The 15,979-nt window shown below is 37.6% G+C and overlaps 1 protein-coding gene across 1 annotated transcript in view; it reads right to left on the bottom strand.

The window, feature by feature from the left end:
* Positions 1 to 15,979, bottom strand: part of ELAVL2 (ELAV like RNA binding protein 2) — a gene marked incomplete at its 3' end in the record, with an annotated part of 137,700 nt that overhangs the window by 68,962 nt on the left and 52,759 nt on the right. Inside the window, exon 2 of the mRNA XM_023508898.1 lies at positions 2,843 to 3,086. Within this exon, the coding sequence (XP_023364666.1) occupies positions 2,843 to 3,071 (229 nt within the window). The remainder of the gene's footprint in view (positions 1 to 2,842; positions 3,087 to 15,979) is intronic.

Here is a 15,979-nt window from a genome sequence, read left to right as displayed (position 1 = left end):
AATCATGGCTGGGCACAGTGGCTCACACTTATAATCCGAGCACTCTGGGAGACAGAGGTGAGAGGATTGTTTGAGATGAGAAGTTCCACATCAGCTGGAGGAAGAGAAAGACCTCATTTATACTAAAAAAATAAAATCATCCAGGCATGACCATGTAGTCTCAACTGGGGAGGCAGGAGGATTGCTTAAGCCAAAGGTCCTCAAACTTTTTAAACAGGGGGCCAGTTCACTGTCCCTCAGACCACTGGCAGGCCAGACCACGGGCCCTGGGACCAGTCGGCTGCTAAGCAGGACAGGAAGCAGAGGCAAAAACACCTGGCAGGCCAGATAAATGTCCTCTGCAGGCCGCATGTGGCCTGGGGGCCGTAGTTTGAGGACACCTGGCTTAAGCCTAGGAGTTTGAGGTTGCAATGAGCTATAATGATGCCAACCTGGGGCAAAAGAGGGAGACTCTGTCTCCAAAGAAATATAAAAATAAAAATATATAATACATCATAAAAAAAGAACCTTTTGACACTCGTGCCTACTCATGGAATTCTGGGATACACCACTTGCTTATCAAACTTTTTTTTTAGAGGCAGAATCTCACTTTGTCACCTTTAGTTGAGTGCGGTGGAGTCATTCTCACAGCAATGTCCAACTCTTGGGCACAAGCGATTCCCTTGCCTCAGCCTCCCACGTAGTTGGGACTAAAGGCACCTGCCACAACGCCTGGCTATTTTTAAAGATGAGGTCTCGCTCTGGCTCAGACTGGTCTCAAATCAACCAAATATTTTTAACAGAAATTTTACTATACTCATAATCTCCATTACCCCCCTTCTCTCATGAAAAGGTAATGGGTGGGGGTCAGTGGCTGAAGGAAATGGACAACAAATACTAACACAGCTTTTCAGTGTCTAACTGTGTGTCTCAAATTACCCATGTGGGGTTCTTCTACCACGGTCCACTACACTAAAACCACACAGGCAAAAATTAAAGACGCAGAACTCAAATTTATCTCATTTCTTACCATACAGTTCTAGAAAAAGGTTCATAGAAGAGCATATTTTAAGATTGACCACAGAAGAATGACAGAAATCTGTGAGATGTTTCCTATGGTAACCGCCTAACACAAGAATGATGTTCTACTTGTTTAATATTTTCACCTACTACTCCTGGTCTAACAAAACATGTAACTTTATGCTCTGTTCAAGTACTTTTTTAGGTGGAAAGAGTAGCTACTAAGCAATAAAACCAGATATCACATCATTTATGTCCACAACCTCCATGCCATTTATCACATTTTATCATTTATGTCAAAGAGATTGCAAAATACACATGTAAAGGATGTTGTTTTGCATTAAATATATATTTCATATAAATATATATATATCATCTATAAACTCAATGTTAGAACAAAAGACATGACAAGAGCCACTGATTCTCTACCTTTTCTAACTTAGTGAAAACTATTTCTTTATAAATTTCCCATATGCTGACACACTGCTTTTGTAAAAGAAACTGAAAAATCTTTTTCATTTAATTTTCAGTGTTCAAGAAAATAAGAACTTTCATGACAGCATAGTGAACATCTCTGCAATATTAAGTAGCTAAAATAATTATTTGGTACAGATGGATGACAAAAAGCTGTTACTTGATTTCAATGATTAAGTTCTCTGTGAGCTTCAATCTGTAGTTTGAGGAAATATATTTGACGGTGAGGACAAGCCTATGTATATGTTGGCTCTAAGAACTACACTCGGAGACCTTCGAGAGGATAAGTCCTGCTGTTTTGATTAATAGAACAGCTAAAATGTATCATTTCAGAAAAAGTCAAAAATGGCCTTACGTGACCTAGTGTGACCCCTTTTTTCTCTGCCCTTTACCTAATTTTACCAATGATAACCTACAGTCAAGAGCTAACTTGTCCAAGGTCACAGGACTGTTAATGAACTCAGACTCCTGGTTTCGTTCTACACAATACCTTTGTAAGTATCCTTTACTCATTTCAAACATTCAGGTTTATGTTTTAGGGTTCTAAGGTATGTAAAGCAATTTGATACACACTACCACCAAATTTAATAATAAAATTATTATAATGAAGCCATGGGGTCTGTCTACATATAACTTGATATACATAGTGTCTGAAAACAACTCCTATAAGAAGCATTATCCCTTAACATGCCCCTTAACAACTAGGTTTCGGTGCCCTCTAAAGCTTTAGTCAAATCTTTAGAAATATTAAAGAGATTTTGTACTACTTAATATTCAAAATGTACCATCATTAAGGCCAAGTCATGAAGACTTTCATTCTTATCTTGATAGTAAAAGACAGCATTCATACACTGTACTTTTTCTTTTCCTTGTTAAGGAACAGAGCATAAGATCTCGTTACATGCAAATTATATTAGTGTAAATGTTTACACACTGACAATGTGAATATTATCATTTCCCTTATCACATATATTATAAGCAGAAGGACTTTACTCCAAGGAAAGGACATTTTAAGGGGTGTGTTGCTCTCTCCCAAATACAGTATTCTTACTTATCACTATGGAATTGCTAAATCTCATATGCTCAGAAAATTAAAAAATAAAGGTTAATATGACATGTGCTACCCCAGACACGTTTGCACCCTTTGAAAACATTTTCCATGGAATTTCAGTTAAAATACATACTGCCCAAAAAATACTTTATGCTTTAAAGGAGAAACTTAAAACTAAACTTCAAATTGCTGACACAGTAACAGAAAATCTAGATGTATAAAACCACAGCACTGAACAATTTACAAGTAGTAAACTTATTTTCTCCTATCTTAAAACATAATCCTTTAAATGTGAGTCATTTATACAAAACTACATACCTGTTATTTTGTCTCTTACAAGCTTACAGGACTCTATCTCACCAATGCTCCCAAAAAGACTCTTTAGCTCTTCCTGTGTCATGTTCTGAGGAAGATAGTTGACTATTAAGTTGGTCTTGCTGTCCTCTGTATTCCCAGAGTCAACTGGTGATGAGCAGTTGTTGTTTATGGTGGTTGGACCATTGGCTGTGTTATTGCAAGTTGGCCCATTAGACAGTTGTGTTTCCATGGCAGCAATTACCTGCTAAAAACAGAGAAAATAAGAAATGTCAGAATTCATATTTCGCAACCTATTAGAGATTCCATCCAAGTATTTAAACACTTGTCACTAAACACAAGTCGTTCTGCTGAAATTACAATAAAGCTTCAACAAAAAGCATAACACCTACACTGATTTTTCACTTCATATTAAGCTATTCAACTTAAGATTATAATTATACTTTCATATACATATTGCACACATGCACATAAGCATAATTTAAATCTTAAAACTTTCTAGACTTGCATTCTGGGTCTATTCAGATACCCTTACTTACCTGCAGTATTCACAGATGAGAAAACTTAGTATGCCAAAGGGCACAGAATTGTACCCTGAAAAAAAATCATACCAGAAATAAAAGTATGCTAAACATGCTACCAAAAAAAAAAAAAAAGACCTGATGCTGAAGAGATTTTCAGTTAGCCTAAGAAGTTCAATATTCTAAAACTGACAGACATCTATTAACTTAAAAATCAAGGAGTAAATGCACTTTAAAAAATACAAAATTGTCAACATGTACTGTTTTGGTTACATATTGAAAATGTTTTTGATTGACAATTATCTTGTATCTCTACCATTGGTAAGAAAAGAATAAATGTTTTATGTTAGGGAGTGAAAAGGATTGATAGGATAACTTGGGAATGAAGCTATGAATACTTTATCTACCTTAAAAGGCTATTTCTTGTCAACCTTGGCATCTAAAGATCACCAACAAGGCAACTGATCTACAGCATCAAAATAAAATCCCCAAACAGTTAATTCAATATGGCATTTTGCCTTGACTCTGATTTTAAGGAGAAAAAAATTTATCCAGTCCACCAAAACAACAATGTAAATATATCAACTTTTGTGAACAGACCAGCCCAAGAAATTTTCATTTGAGCACATAAGCCTGTTGAAAATTCAAGCAATAAGGTATCTATCTATAACCTCCAAATACCGGATAAATAACAGAGCTGGGGAAAATGGCCTAATAGTGTTCAGGCTACTCTAAAAAATCACTTACTAAGCAATTTTGGATCTCGCTTCCTAAAAACCAATCCTATGCTCTTTGAGCAAAACAGTCACAAACACTGCCCCAAATTTTCCAAAAGCATTTTCCAATATCTCTATCATTTTGGAGAGTTGAGACTGGGGGGGGGGGGATCCAAAAATCAGATCAGAATTATCACTGAAAAGATTATCCTCATTTCATAGAATATATCTTTTAGCTCCACAAAGAACTACTCAAAACTGACAATTGTGAATTCACGGGATGCTAGTTTTAGGGAAGTTTTAACATGGAAAAGGCAAAGAATTTAAGGCACAGGAAAAAAAAAAGCAAAGTAAAGGGAAAGAGGGTTACAAGGAAAGAGAAAAAAACTGTGTTTTAAAAAGCATATTGTCTAAGAAAAATAAAAGAACACATGCGCAGATAAACATATAGGAAGAAATCTCCACTGCCAAGAGATGTGTATAAAAGGTGGCAGCACAGGACAGATTGAGACTGGTCAGCTGACCAGAATGAGACTGGTCAGACTGAACAAGAATCAGTGCTGTCATGAATTAAAAATTAAAAACAAAAAAACACAGGAGACAAAATCCAGAATACCAAACAACCTACAACCCCTTCACGACTTCATTTCCTTTCCAAAGAAATGGGTATTTATTCTACAAGCTGCAAGCTACATTTCTTGGATACATACTCTCAGGGAATGCTTAAGGGGGTAAATTAAAACAAAGAAACCTTTGGAAACCAGTTATTAAAAATATCGAAAGTAACTAAAGACATGGGCTTTCTTATAATTAACAAATCTATGTGAAACTAAGAAGGGAAGCTTCAGGTTTCCTCATCAAGCATAACTGTTCCAGTTTGTAGGATATTAACTGTGGACCACTCTTCCCACAGCAAAACTCTTCTGGGGTTAACCTTTGCCCAGCAGTTATGAAAACAATGAACTACAAAAAGAAAAGTGACCAAAGCCAATTAAAACAAATGGCTATTCAAAAGTTAGGGTGTGACCAGAAAACTATGAGAACCCCAAATGTGAGATTTGGACTAAAGCTCATTGGGATGGCATTTGAAATATAAAGTGTTCATTGACTGAAATTAGCAAGATTTAGAAAGGACAACAAACACTCCTCACTTAATTGCAGATTTATTTCCATGTTCAGGTGGCAAGAATGAGCTCCTAAGCCAACATTCAAGTGAACAGCTGCAGTAGGCTGTGTGAGCTGAAAATTACAGCATCTCTCAGCTATAGGACCATCTGCTCAGAATAAAATGATACTAATGTGCTATATTTTACAAATAATGCATATTCCATTGATAGGCTCAACACAACTGTTCACAGAATGCAAACTCTTTCAACAGTTACTGGGCAAATAGTTTTCAGCCAGATTTACAATTTCAACTTTTTTTTTTTTTTTTGGAGCATCAGGAATATGTGAATAACTTCAAAATTTAGTAACCAAAAAAATACATAGTAAACAGAATGTAAAGAATTACGGTAACTTAGTATTCAGACCATACCAAAACTTTTTTTGTTTTAAAAAATAACTTGTCACTCTTTGGAGTCTGATCTAAATCCTAATTTAGATTATAAAAAGTTACGTACAAGTGCGTGGTTCTGATGCTACATATACCACTATAGTTAAAATTCCAATGTGCTTTAAGTCCTAATGATGGCCATACCACAGTAGGTTAAATGTAAGAATAATTACTATGCCAAATGAAGAGTTCAAGTGTTTGGTATGGCCTCAGCACTCCTGCAACATGCTAAAAAAAAGCCTACATAATTTAAGAAAAATCCCACAGACCCCGGTCCAAGGCTCTGCTGCCCACGAACCACTTCTAAGCAGAGAAGCCACATCACACAGTCTGACTGCCATGTTAGTTTGGAGTTGCCGTCTGCAATATGGACACAAAAAGTACCGTATGTTAGATGAGCAAGATAATGCAACAAATCAGTTTGTACAAAATTTACAGTGATTGTATTGATATTCCCAGCACGTCCATGCAGTGTGGCTTAATTAAATTTGAGGCAATTCCAATCTAATCTTTCCAAATTCATTTTAACATGTAGTTTTCTTGCACAAATGTTAAAGCATTTTTAACTAAGAGCCTGATTTTAAAACAATACTAACTAGTTAACTTGGCATCTATCCTACAGAACTACCTTAAACCACATCTCAAAAATTAAAAAATAAAATAAAATGAAGCAAAATACCGCGTGCTGTCCTGCCTCTTAAGGATGTGGGAGAAGGGAGGAAATGTGAATGAAATTTTATAGTGAGAAAAAGCGGTCATGCAATTCATAAGTGACTGCTTTGCATAAAAGCACTCTTCCCCCCCAAAATATCAAAAGGGCATTAAGAGAAGCTGTGTTTGCCCACACTGTTACATTATACTACAAATGATCCTTAATCCTGAGACTTAAAATTAAAAGTGAATCGGAAACCCTGTGAGGTTATTTTGCTACTGTATTCAAACTGATCTCTAACAGTTTCATGGAGAATTGTTACCATATACTAAGAGGCAGTAAACCAGCATCTTTCAATTGAAATAATTGGACCAATAAATAGGATTGTTTGGAGTAATGCTCGTATAGGATGTCAGCTTTGTCCCTGAACGAAATCTAGTGAACATTTTTTAATATGTAAATTGTAAACCCAGCACGATTTGAAATTAGTGCTGCTATGAGGCCTCCAATATAGTTAATGGGCCATTTACCACTTATTACAACTTGCCCGAATACTAAACAGAGCCACAATACTGGCACAAAAGCCGAAGTTTACTTTTTAGCCACACACACAGTTGCTTTTTTAAATGGTCAATGTAATAATCAGAAAACTTAGTCTCTGAATATAGAGAAATAACAATGAATGAGGGCCAAAAACGTCTTATACTTACATACCATAGTTACATTACTTATAACTAAAAAAAACGTTATCCTTAAAGTAAAACCTGGCTGTAAATGATTTCTTCCTGACACTAACAACAACGGATTTCACTTTCTGGCACCCACTAAACGGGTTTAGCATACTCTGTGCAGGATGCCATGGAAATCTTTCACCTTTCTTCCCTTCTCCCACTGTAACCAAAACGCAGTCTGATCCTATGTTCTTGATGAAAAGAAAACAAACAAACAAACAAACTACAGTACTTATAGTTGAACTGAACTTGTGAAAAAGTAAAGTGCTTTATACCCATTAAAGACTCTGACAAAAACCCAATTGTGGTTGACCACATGAGTAGGACAGGAGGACCACACCCAACAGGTTAAACCAAGCCTAAATGTATGTCCTGAATACCCTTAGGAGCTAATATCTAAACATTCCTCACTACATTAAACCCTGGATTCTAATCTAATGTCCTCAGGCCCTTCTATACCATAGGAGGCGGATGCTAATAAGTCAATCTATTGACACCCCTCCTTCTGAAAGCCCCAGGGATGGGGACAATCACTGTATTGCACCAACTAGCTGGGAAAGCTGTAGATGGAAAATGATTCTTCTGCACTTTTACATTTCAAGCACCCCAGATAGTCTCTCCGCTTGAGGCAGACACATACCTTTATGGGAAGTTATAAATAAGTTGCTCACATGGCCCTTACCTTTATGCTGGCCAACAATTCAGTTACTAAAAATGTAAAGCTACTTCCCCTTCACTTAAGGACAGGCGATTCTGCTCTACTCAATCTACCACAGACAACCGGGCTGTGCACTATTTATAGATTCCACTGGCTCTGAAACTCTTTGGAAGGGAAAAAAAAGGCCATATTCCAGCAAAATAGAGCCATTAATTTTAAAGCTAAAAAAATAATGTTTCAATATATGGTCGCCTCTTAATCAAGACATCAATTGTGCCAATTCAGACTACTTTTCTTCCTGTTATTGCCGTGTAATAATTTATGAAAAGACACTTTAGCACAGATCAATCTAGAATATTCTAAACCTTCCCTAGGCTCCAAGAGATAATGGTGAAGTGTTAGTTTGGTGACATGTATTTTTCTAGGGGGTGGGGAGTGGGACGCTCTCTGTAAGTTTCATAATCACACAGTTTACTATACTTCCAAAAAGCCATGAAGACTTTTTAAGCTGAGTTTTGTTTTTATACAAACAGCCCTCCATGTACTTTAACACCTATAGTTTACAACAATCGCGGAATTTAGGAAGCCAATGTTTTATTTTCTTATATCTTAGAACAGTACAGAACAAGAAGTAAAATTGGTCCAATAGTCTCTTGGTCACATAAAAGAAAAGGGAAAGTCTCTATTTTCCAAACTAATCAGCTTCTTCACTATTTCCAAATCTCCAAACAAGACAGACTATTAACCAAAAACAAAAATATGCTGAGAATTCTCGGTGAGTTATTTAGCATAATGTCACAAAGGGAATAAAGGTTTCTATGTCCTAAAAAGCATGTGATCTGCGAACCAGACCTGACTGGGTTAAAGTTTTAGCAGGACTGCTAAGAGGGCTGTTGCACAGCCCTAGCTGAGGCCAGCCTTGTCTGCACAGGCTACTGCTACTCTACTGCCAAGGTTACCACCCTGCTCTGGGCCCTCATCCTCCTCTGGACTATCAAATTACAGCCTCCAAAAGGTCCTTCCCTACACATTCTAATCCACTATTAAACACCGCTCTCAGATTTTCCCAAATTATTAACAGCTCCCTACTAACAAATTAAATGCAAACTACTTGGTTATAAACAGGATAGACGTTTCAGATCATCTACAAACCACCTTTACCATCCTACTTATTTGAGCACCTAAAAACCTGAAACATTCCTTGTCTTTCAAATAATCCATAACCCTAGTCTTCTGGCTTTGTTCATGCAATTCCATCTGCCTGGAAGGCTGCTACCCAAACCTGCCCCACCTCCATTTAAGGGGTTTTGTACAGACTGAGCATTCAAAAACATATGTAAAGACAAGTACAGTTTCTTTAAATTTTAGAGAATAAAAGGGCAAATCAGCTCCCTAAATGCGTGCAAACTTAATAGCTTGTTTTCCAGTCGCACCTCAAGTATTTCAAACCAGACACAATTATGATAGGAAATGTTTTAATTTTTGATACTCCATCAGCCACTCTCACCCATGGAAATCCAAATTCTTGTTATGTGGTATAACAGAGGAAACCACTGATTTTCTAGGTGATACGTTGTTTGTTTTTATTTCAAGAACCCATCGTATCAACTTAACTACAAAAATCTGGAAGCCAAGACAAATCTAGCCTCTATCTAGCCAGCAGGGTTATAGAAATGTGGCATGTAGAATTGGGGTCTGAGTTCAAGAAAATTGCAAAAGCCAATGTAAATGCAAAAAAAAAAAAAAAAAAAAAAAGATTTTGACCAAGATATTTAGAAATGCATCATGACTTAGGTTATGGTCATGGATCACAAATGGTTTTGATACTAACTAGTAAGGTTCACACAAACATAAATGGTAATGTCTCTGAAAAGAATCATGGCCAGAAGTGAGGACAGGATCTTAGCCTGGAAAGTTCTGGCTAGGATGAAATGATCTTTATCTAGTTTATTTGCAGCTAAAACATTTCTCAGTACCTCAAATGGCACAGCACTGGGGCAGAATCTGTGTGGGGCAAGGCCTTCCTTTGATCACTAACCTCTCCCTAAAGGCTAGGGTCCAGGTGAACAAAAGACATTTGTCTCGAGTTTTAGACCCAAACCCATCTAAAACAACACAAACAAAAAACACAAGCTTTGCCCAAAAAACCACTTTACTTTGGTGAACTCAAGCCCTTGAAATAATCAGTAAAATAAGAAACATGAGCTTACAGAAGAGAGCTGGGTAAGCAGTGGATAGAAGCACCATTCCTACAGCAAATGCTTTATCTTTCCCATTCAAATCACTGAAAGTGTTATTTTCAGGATACATTTCTGGCTTTACTGAATTAAGCAAAAGAACAGTAAACCAAGTGCTAAAATCAGAGGCTACTGTGTCAGTTATAGAAATAAGCCATTCGTTTGCTTTCTTTTGCTTTGTGGTTCCTAAAACAACAAAAGTTTGTAGCTTTACACTTCCTGGGATTTCCTCAATCCTAGAATCCCCATCAACTGTCCACCCCACCCCACCCCACCCCCACCATGCTAGTTGTCTCACTGGTTCTATGGACTTCTCAATCTCCATTTTCCACCTTAGGGCTAACAAGGGTCTAAGAGCTGCCAAAGACAATGCCCTCACAGTGTGGGAGTCACAGGGAGAAAGTTCTTTGGCAGCAAACACCAACACTTCTCTGTCTCTTAGCCCTTTATGGCTTCTACAGACAAAGTACAGAGTTTCTCCAATGCCACTCTAAGGTTCTGTAGTTTCAGAGCTGACAGAAGTAAAAGCTTTGAGGTTAGAAATTTGAGATAATGAGGATGGCACCTGTGGCTCAAGGTGTAGGGCACCGGCCCCATATACCAGAGGTGGCAGGTTCAAAACCAGCCTGGCCAAAAACTGCAAAAAAAAAAAAAAATAGAAAGTTGAAATAATGAGTTTAGGGTCCCAAGTCCTTCCCCTCATTCCTGGGTCCATTATAGGCATCCAGCTCTGGGCAATGAAAAACTAAAGACCTGGAAGTAAAGACCTGGGAAAAACGTTTATGCTTTACATCTGTTAATCATCCTTTCAACAAGCCCGCATGCAGCTCTCCTGAGCTACGGACAGTCTGGGGTACCTGAGGTCCAGCAGTGAAGAAGAATGTTGGAACGTAAACGGGCAATGGAAGGTGTGTGCAGCAGACCAAGTAAGAACATATTGACAAAAACGGTATGTTAGCAAGAAATAAGGCGCTTTGGAATAAATGAAGGGTGGAACGTGGAAATTGGGGTGGGCATCACTGAGAAGGTGAGCTCAAGGAGTGGGGCTCATTCCAGTATTAAATACCAGGCATCACTGAGAAGGTGAGCTTTGAGCACAGGGGTTTGAAGCCCATATCCTACTCCAAAGACTGAACATGTGACCTTACATGACAACAGAGAATTAACGTTGTGGACAGAATTGAAGTCCTCAATCAGATGACCTCAGAAAAGGGGGGTTATCCTGGATTATTAAGGTGGGTCCACAGTCCTTATGACAGTCCTCCTTGTAAGAGAAAGGCAGCAGGAGGTTTGGTGTCAGTGACGCAGAGAGAGAACTGACAGGACATTGCAGGCTCTGAAAGGGACCACCAGCCAAGTAACATATGTAGCCTCTAGCTAGAAAAGGCAAAGAAACAGATTCTCCCCTAGGACTCAAGAAGGAATGCATGCCTGCCTACACCTTCGCCTTAGCCCACTGAGGCCTACTTTGGCCTTCTGACCTTCAGAACTGTCTGATAATAGATTTATGTTGTTTTAAGTCACCAAGTTTAAAGTGATTTGTTACAGGTGTAACAGCAAACAAATACAGCCCCCATGGAGATAATCTAGAAGACCACCAGCCAGGGCAAAGCCTGTCTGCTGTGTAGAACAGCCAGGAGTTCCAACAAGAGGAGGCAGGCACCAGTCAAAGTGAGGCCAGACCATACAGGGCCTTGAAGGCCACCATTACAACAGGAAAGGAAACCACAGAAAGGTTTGGAGCAAAAGAGTAGCACGTGGCCACTGTGGCAATAACTAGTGTGTGGGTGTGCAGGAAGACTCAGCAAGTTTGGACGACACAGTTATAGACCAGTCAAAAAGCAACTGCAATAATCAGGTGTGGATAACAGCGATTCCTACTGGGGTAACGTGGGGGTGGAGAAGTCATCGGATTTCAGATATTTGCGGAAGGAAACACACTGCTCAAGTGCTACCCTTTAATTACATCAGCAAACTGTTTAAATCCATTATTAAGAAACTGGTTTAGATTCTAACCACCCACATTCAGACAAACCACTGAAACATTTATATGGTCTGGACACTAAGAAGACAAAAATAAGCAAAGGAAGGGCTTTTAAGAAGAGGTGTTCTTAAAGGAAAAAAATGTACACATCTCCTTAAGGAAATTCAATATTAAAAAAAATCTGAATTCATAAATATTTCAAGAGTTATTCATTTTATGTATGGATTCTTTATAAAGAATTCGACAACAGACTTATTTAGTAACAAATGTAAAACAAAAAATGAGTAGAGACACAACTACTAAAACACAGCAGAAACTGATTCATAACCTATCAGAGCCCCCTTTAAGTCCTCCCCCCCATAAAAATTTCAGAATAACGTTGATAAAGATAATAAATTACATTTTGTGAATTTAAAGTAAACTTTGAAATCTGTATTTTTCAACAGGGTCATTTATACACTTGTACAGTAGTGAAGGTTAAGCCATGGGTTAACTCAATCTTGGTTATAGGCTGGAATACGCTAAATTGTTACTTTCTGGTGATGAATCATTCCAACCTCATTCTTTCATTCCAACCTCAGTGGGCCTAATTAATTTTCATGCCGTTATTTGGCTATAGAACCTGAAAAAGGATATGAGTACAATAAGAATAAAATCAACTATTCCCATAGTTTTGTAGCAGAGTTTTTTGTTTGGTATAGGCAGATAAATTTGAATTGCTAAATTAAGACAGTTAACATAGTAATCAACATAGAAATTGGATTAACTTCACATTCTTCTACAAAAGTCACAGCCATCAGAAACCCCCTCAGGGTAGTACAAATTGTGAAAGGCTGATTGGAAATCCTCAAATTAATCCCAGTAGCTGAGTGTTTTCATTAGGTAGGTTAAAAATGCAGCTCCTCTGCTGGATACTGACACTAAAATACTCTGTCATATTAGAAGATTGCCCAATCTTAGAGAGAATGTAAAAGACAAGGGAGACTTAGGAACACAACTGCCATTTTTCAATTCAGAAATGTTATACAGGGCCACAATACACCTTCTAGGCAGCGGGGTTAACATTTTCCTCTTCACTGCCACTTAGCAGGACTTACAGACAGAAAACCAAATGCCATAGTTAGTGTTTACCCTCTAGCAGCTTATACCAAAATAAAACCTCCAAAACGTCAACAAAACGAGATGTATCTCTTAGTAATGACGGGAAGCTACAAATATTTCTGTAGAACATCAGAGAAACTGAAAATGAAGAGATGCTAATCCAGGGCATATAAAATGTTTTAATTCATTAATATTATTGTGGGAGCAAAACAATTTAGTCTTGCGGGGTCTTCTGTAGGACTGTAGAACTATAAACCTTGATGAGGGCAGACAGGTTCCTTCCTCTCTGACTTAGGGATCATCTCAATTACTGGCATTTGCCTGTGAAAGATATTTTTCTTTTCAGTCAATGTGTGATGTTCTGAGATTTCCCAGAAATGAATACTTTTGATTTAGAAACATGACCAGTATTTATTTAGGAAGGAAAGTTAGGACATCTTAAACAACAGGATTCACACTAAGAAAGGTACTTTATTTCCTTGGGTCCACCTCTTCCCCCTCCTCTCAAAATGACAACTTTAAAATCTACCTCACAACTAGGGACCCCCCCCAAAAAAAGCACTACCTACGTCTGTGATTTTTTCCAAAGTCTCAAAAAATAGACAACTAATATTTATAAATAAAAATAGAAGATAATTTCAAAAAACAGATCATGCCAAATCCTATAGACAACAGAAAAAGAAGAAATACTTCAAATTCATTCTACTTCATCTGGATATACCTGATATTAAAATTGGAAAAAATATATTATAAAGTGAAATTACATACATATTTCACTAATAAATGAGGATGCAATATCCTAAACAACATATTAACGAGTTGGATTAAAAATTATTGTTCAAATAATATACTTTGGTTATTTAATTTTGACCAAAGTATCTGATTTTTTATCTTAACTACAGCTCCTGATTATGTGCTATTTTTTCAAAAAGTAGGTGGGGTAGGGGAGGAAGAACTGGCATTCAAGGAAAATGTTATTTTTACTCAGTGATTCCAAAAAAGGATAAGGGCTTGTTGAGAAAGAAGTATCACAAGGAAATTTCTATTTAACCTCCTACCTAAGAATGCGTTATATATACATAAGTCATAAGTTCTATGTACTGTAAGTTGTAAGTATAAGTTAATAATGCTTGTCTTTATAAAAGTTAATGCTGATGATTAGGGAAAAAGAGTATGCTTTCATGTGTTTGTTGGCTATCCACCTTTTCTTTCTTTTTTTTTTTTTTTTTTTGCAGTTTTTGCCCAGAGTTGGGTTTGAACCCACCACCTCTGGTATATGGGGCTAGAGCCCCACTCCTTGAGCCACAGGCACTGCCCCATTTTTCTTCTTGAGAGTTTTTGTTCAGGTCTCTTGCCCACTTATAATAGGATTGTATGCTCTTTTCTTGATGATTAATTTGAGTTCTCTGATTCTAGTTATTAGTCCTCTGTCAGATTCGTAGCATGCAAATATCTTCTCCCATCCTGAATTATCACCTAACTCCAGTGAGAATAGCCCACATCACAAAGTCCCTAAAGCTGTAGACAGTGACATGGATGTAGAAAGAAGGAAAAACTTTTACACTGCTGGTGGGACTGCAAACTCATACAGCCTCTATAGGAGTAGTTTTCATCTGGTGTGCTGTGAGAACATCTTAGGCATGCCACAAACATGTTTGAAGATCATTAATCAAATTATTTTTGAAAGAAGTTCAAAGCACAGTAAGTATTTTTTTCTACTCTTTTTGATCAACATAATTTAAGTCTGCCACAGACATTTAACCTGTAAGTTAACCCTCAAGTTCATGAGATAAAAAAGGTTGAAAAACACTACTCTATGAAAAGAAGTATGGAGAATCCTCAAAGAAATAAAAGTGAATCTTCCATTTGATCCTGTAATTCCATTACTAAGTATTTATCTACCCAAAGGAAAAAAAACCATTTTACTATAAGGACATTTGTTCTAAAATGTTCACTGCAGCCCAATTCACAGTTGTCATGATGTGAGGTCAACCCAGGTACCCATCAACACATGAAAGGATTAATAATGTGTGGTATATGTATACCATGGAATACTATTCAGCCATAAAAAGATGGAGACTTTACATCTTTTAATATTAACCTGGATAGAGTTGAAAAACATTCTTCTTATAGTATCCCAAGACTGGAAAAGCAAGTATCCGATGTACACAAGACTAACATGAAACCAATGGATACACAACTACAGTCCCACAGGAGAGAAAAATGCAAATTCAAGTGGGGAGAAGACAGAAAAGAGGAAAGGCAAGGGGACTGGTAAGCGCTCATCTAATGCACACAATGGGAGGGGATATACAGCACATCCCCGGGTGAAGGGCTCTACCACACTGAACTTTACCTAACAACATAACCTCATCATTTGTACCCTCAGATTAATATGAAATTTTTTAAAAGTTGATGTTATATGCTATAGAATAGGTAAGGTCTCACCTCAAACTCCACCCATTTATTATATCCACAGCAGCACGTACATCCCAATCCCAGATCTCTGACACCTCCCTACTAGTGAAACAAAAGGCCAAGGTCCCAGTCAATGACCCCTGAACATCTCCCCCAGCAGAGATTCCACTAACATCTACTTCTGTCCCACTTCCCACTTTGTAAGTCTTCCCAGTATCTCTAAAGCAAAAGCACAGCTAAAACAAATACTTAAGGATCCCTAAAAGGACTTGAAGGCAAGTCCTTCCACCTTAAAGATAAACAACGAAGCAAGTGTATGAGAATACACGGATATAACCTGGGTTTGCATGCACACACACATTTCTGACAGCTGATGAGAGCAATGTCTGACTCCTTCTGCTCAAGTGGAGAAAATGGGCACATATGCAATCACAGGCTACATTTTTTTAATTGTTGCGATTCACTGAGGGTACAAGAAACCAGGTTACACTGATTGCATTTGTTAAGTCAAATCCCTCTTACAATTGTGTCTTTGGGGGCAAGACACAGGCTACATTTTAACACAAG

The sequence above is a fragment of the Otolemur garnettii genome, unplaced genomic scaffold (assembly GCF_000181295.1).
Source record: "Otolemur garnettii isolate 467f Iridium unplaced genomic scaffold, OtoGar3 scaffold00006, whole genome shotgun sequence".
Classification (NCBI taxonomy): Eukaryota; Metazoa; Chordata; class Mammalia; order Primates; family Galagidae; genus Otolemur; species Otolemur garnettii.
The sequence above is the reverse complement of the archived record's forward strand: the minus strand, read 5'-3'. Positions and strand labels throughout refer to the sequence as shown.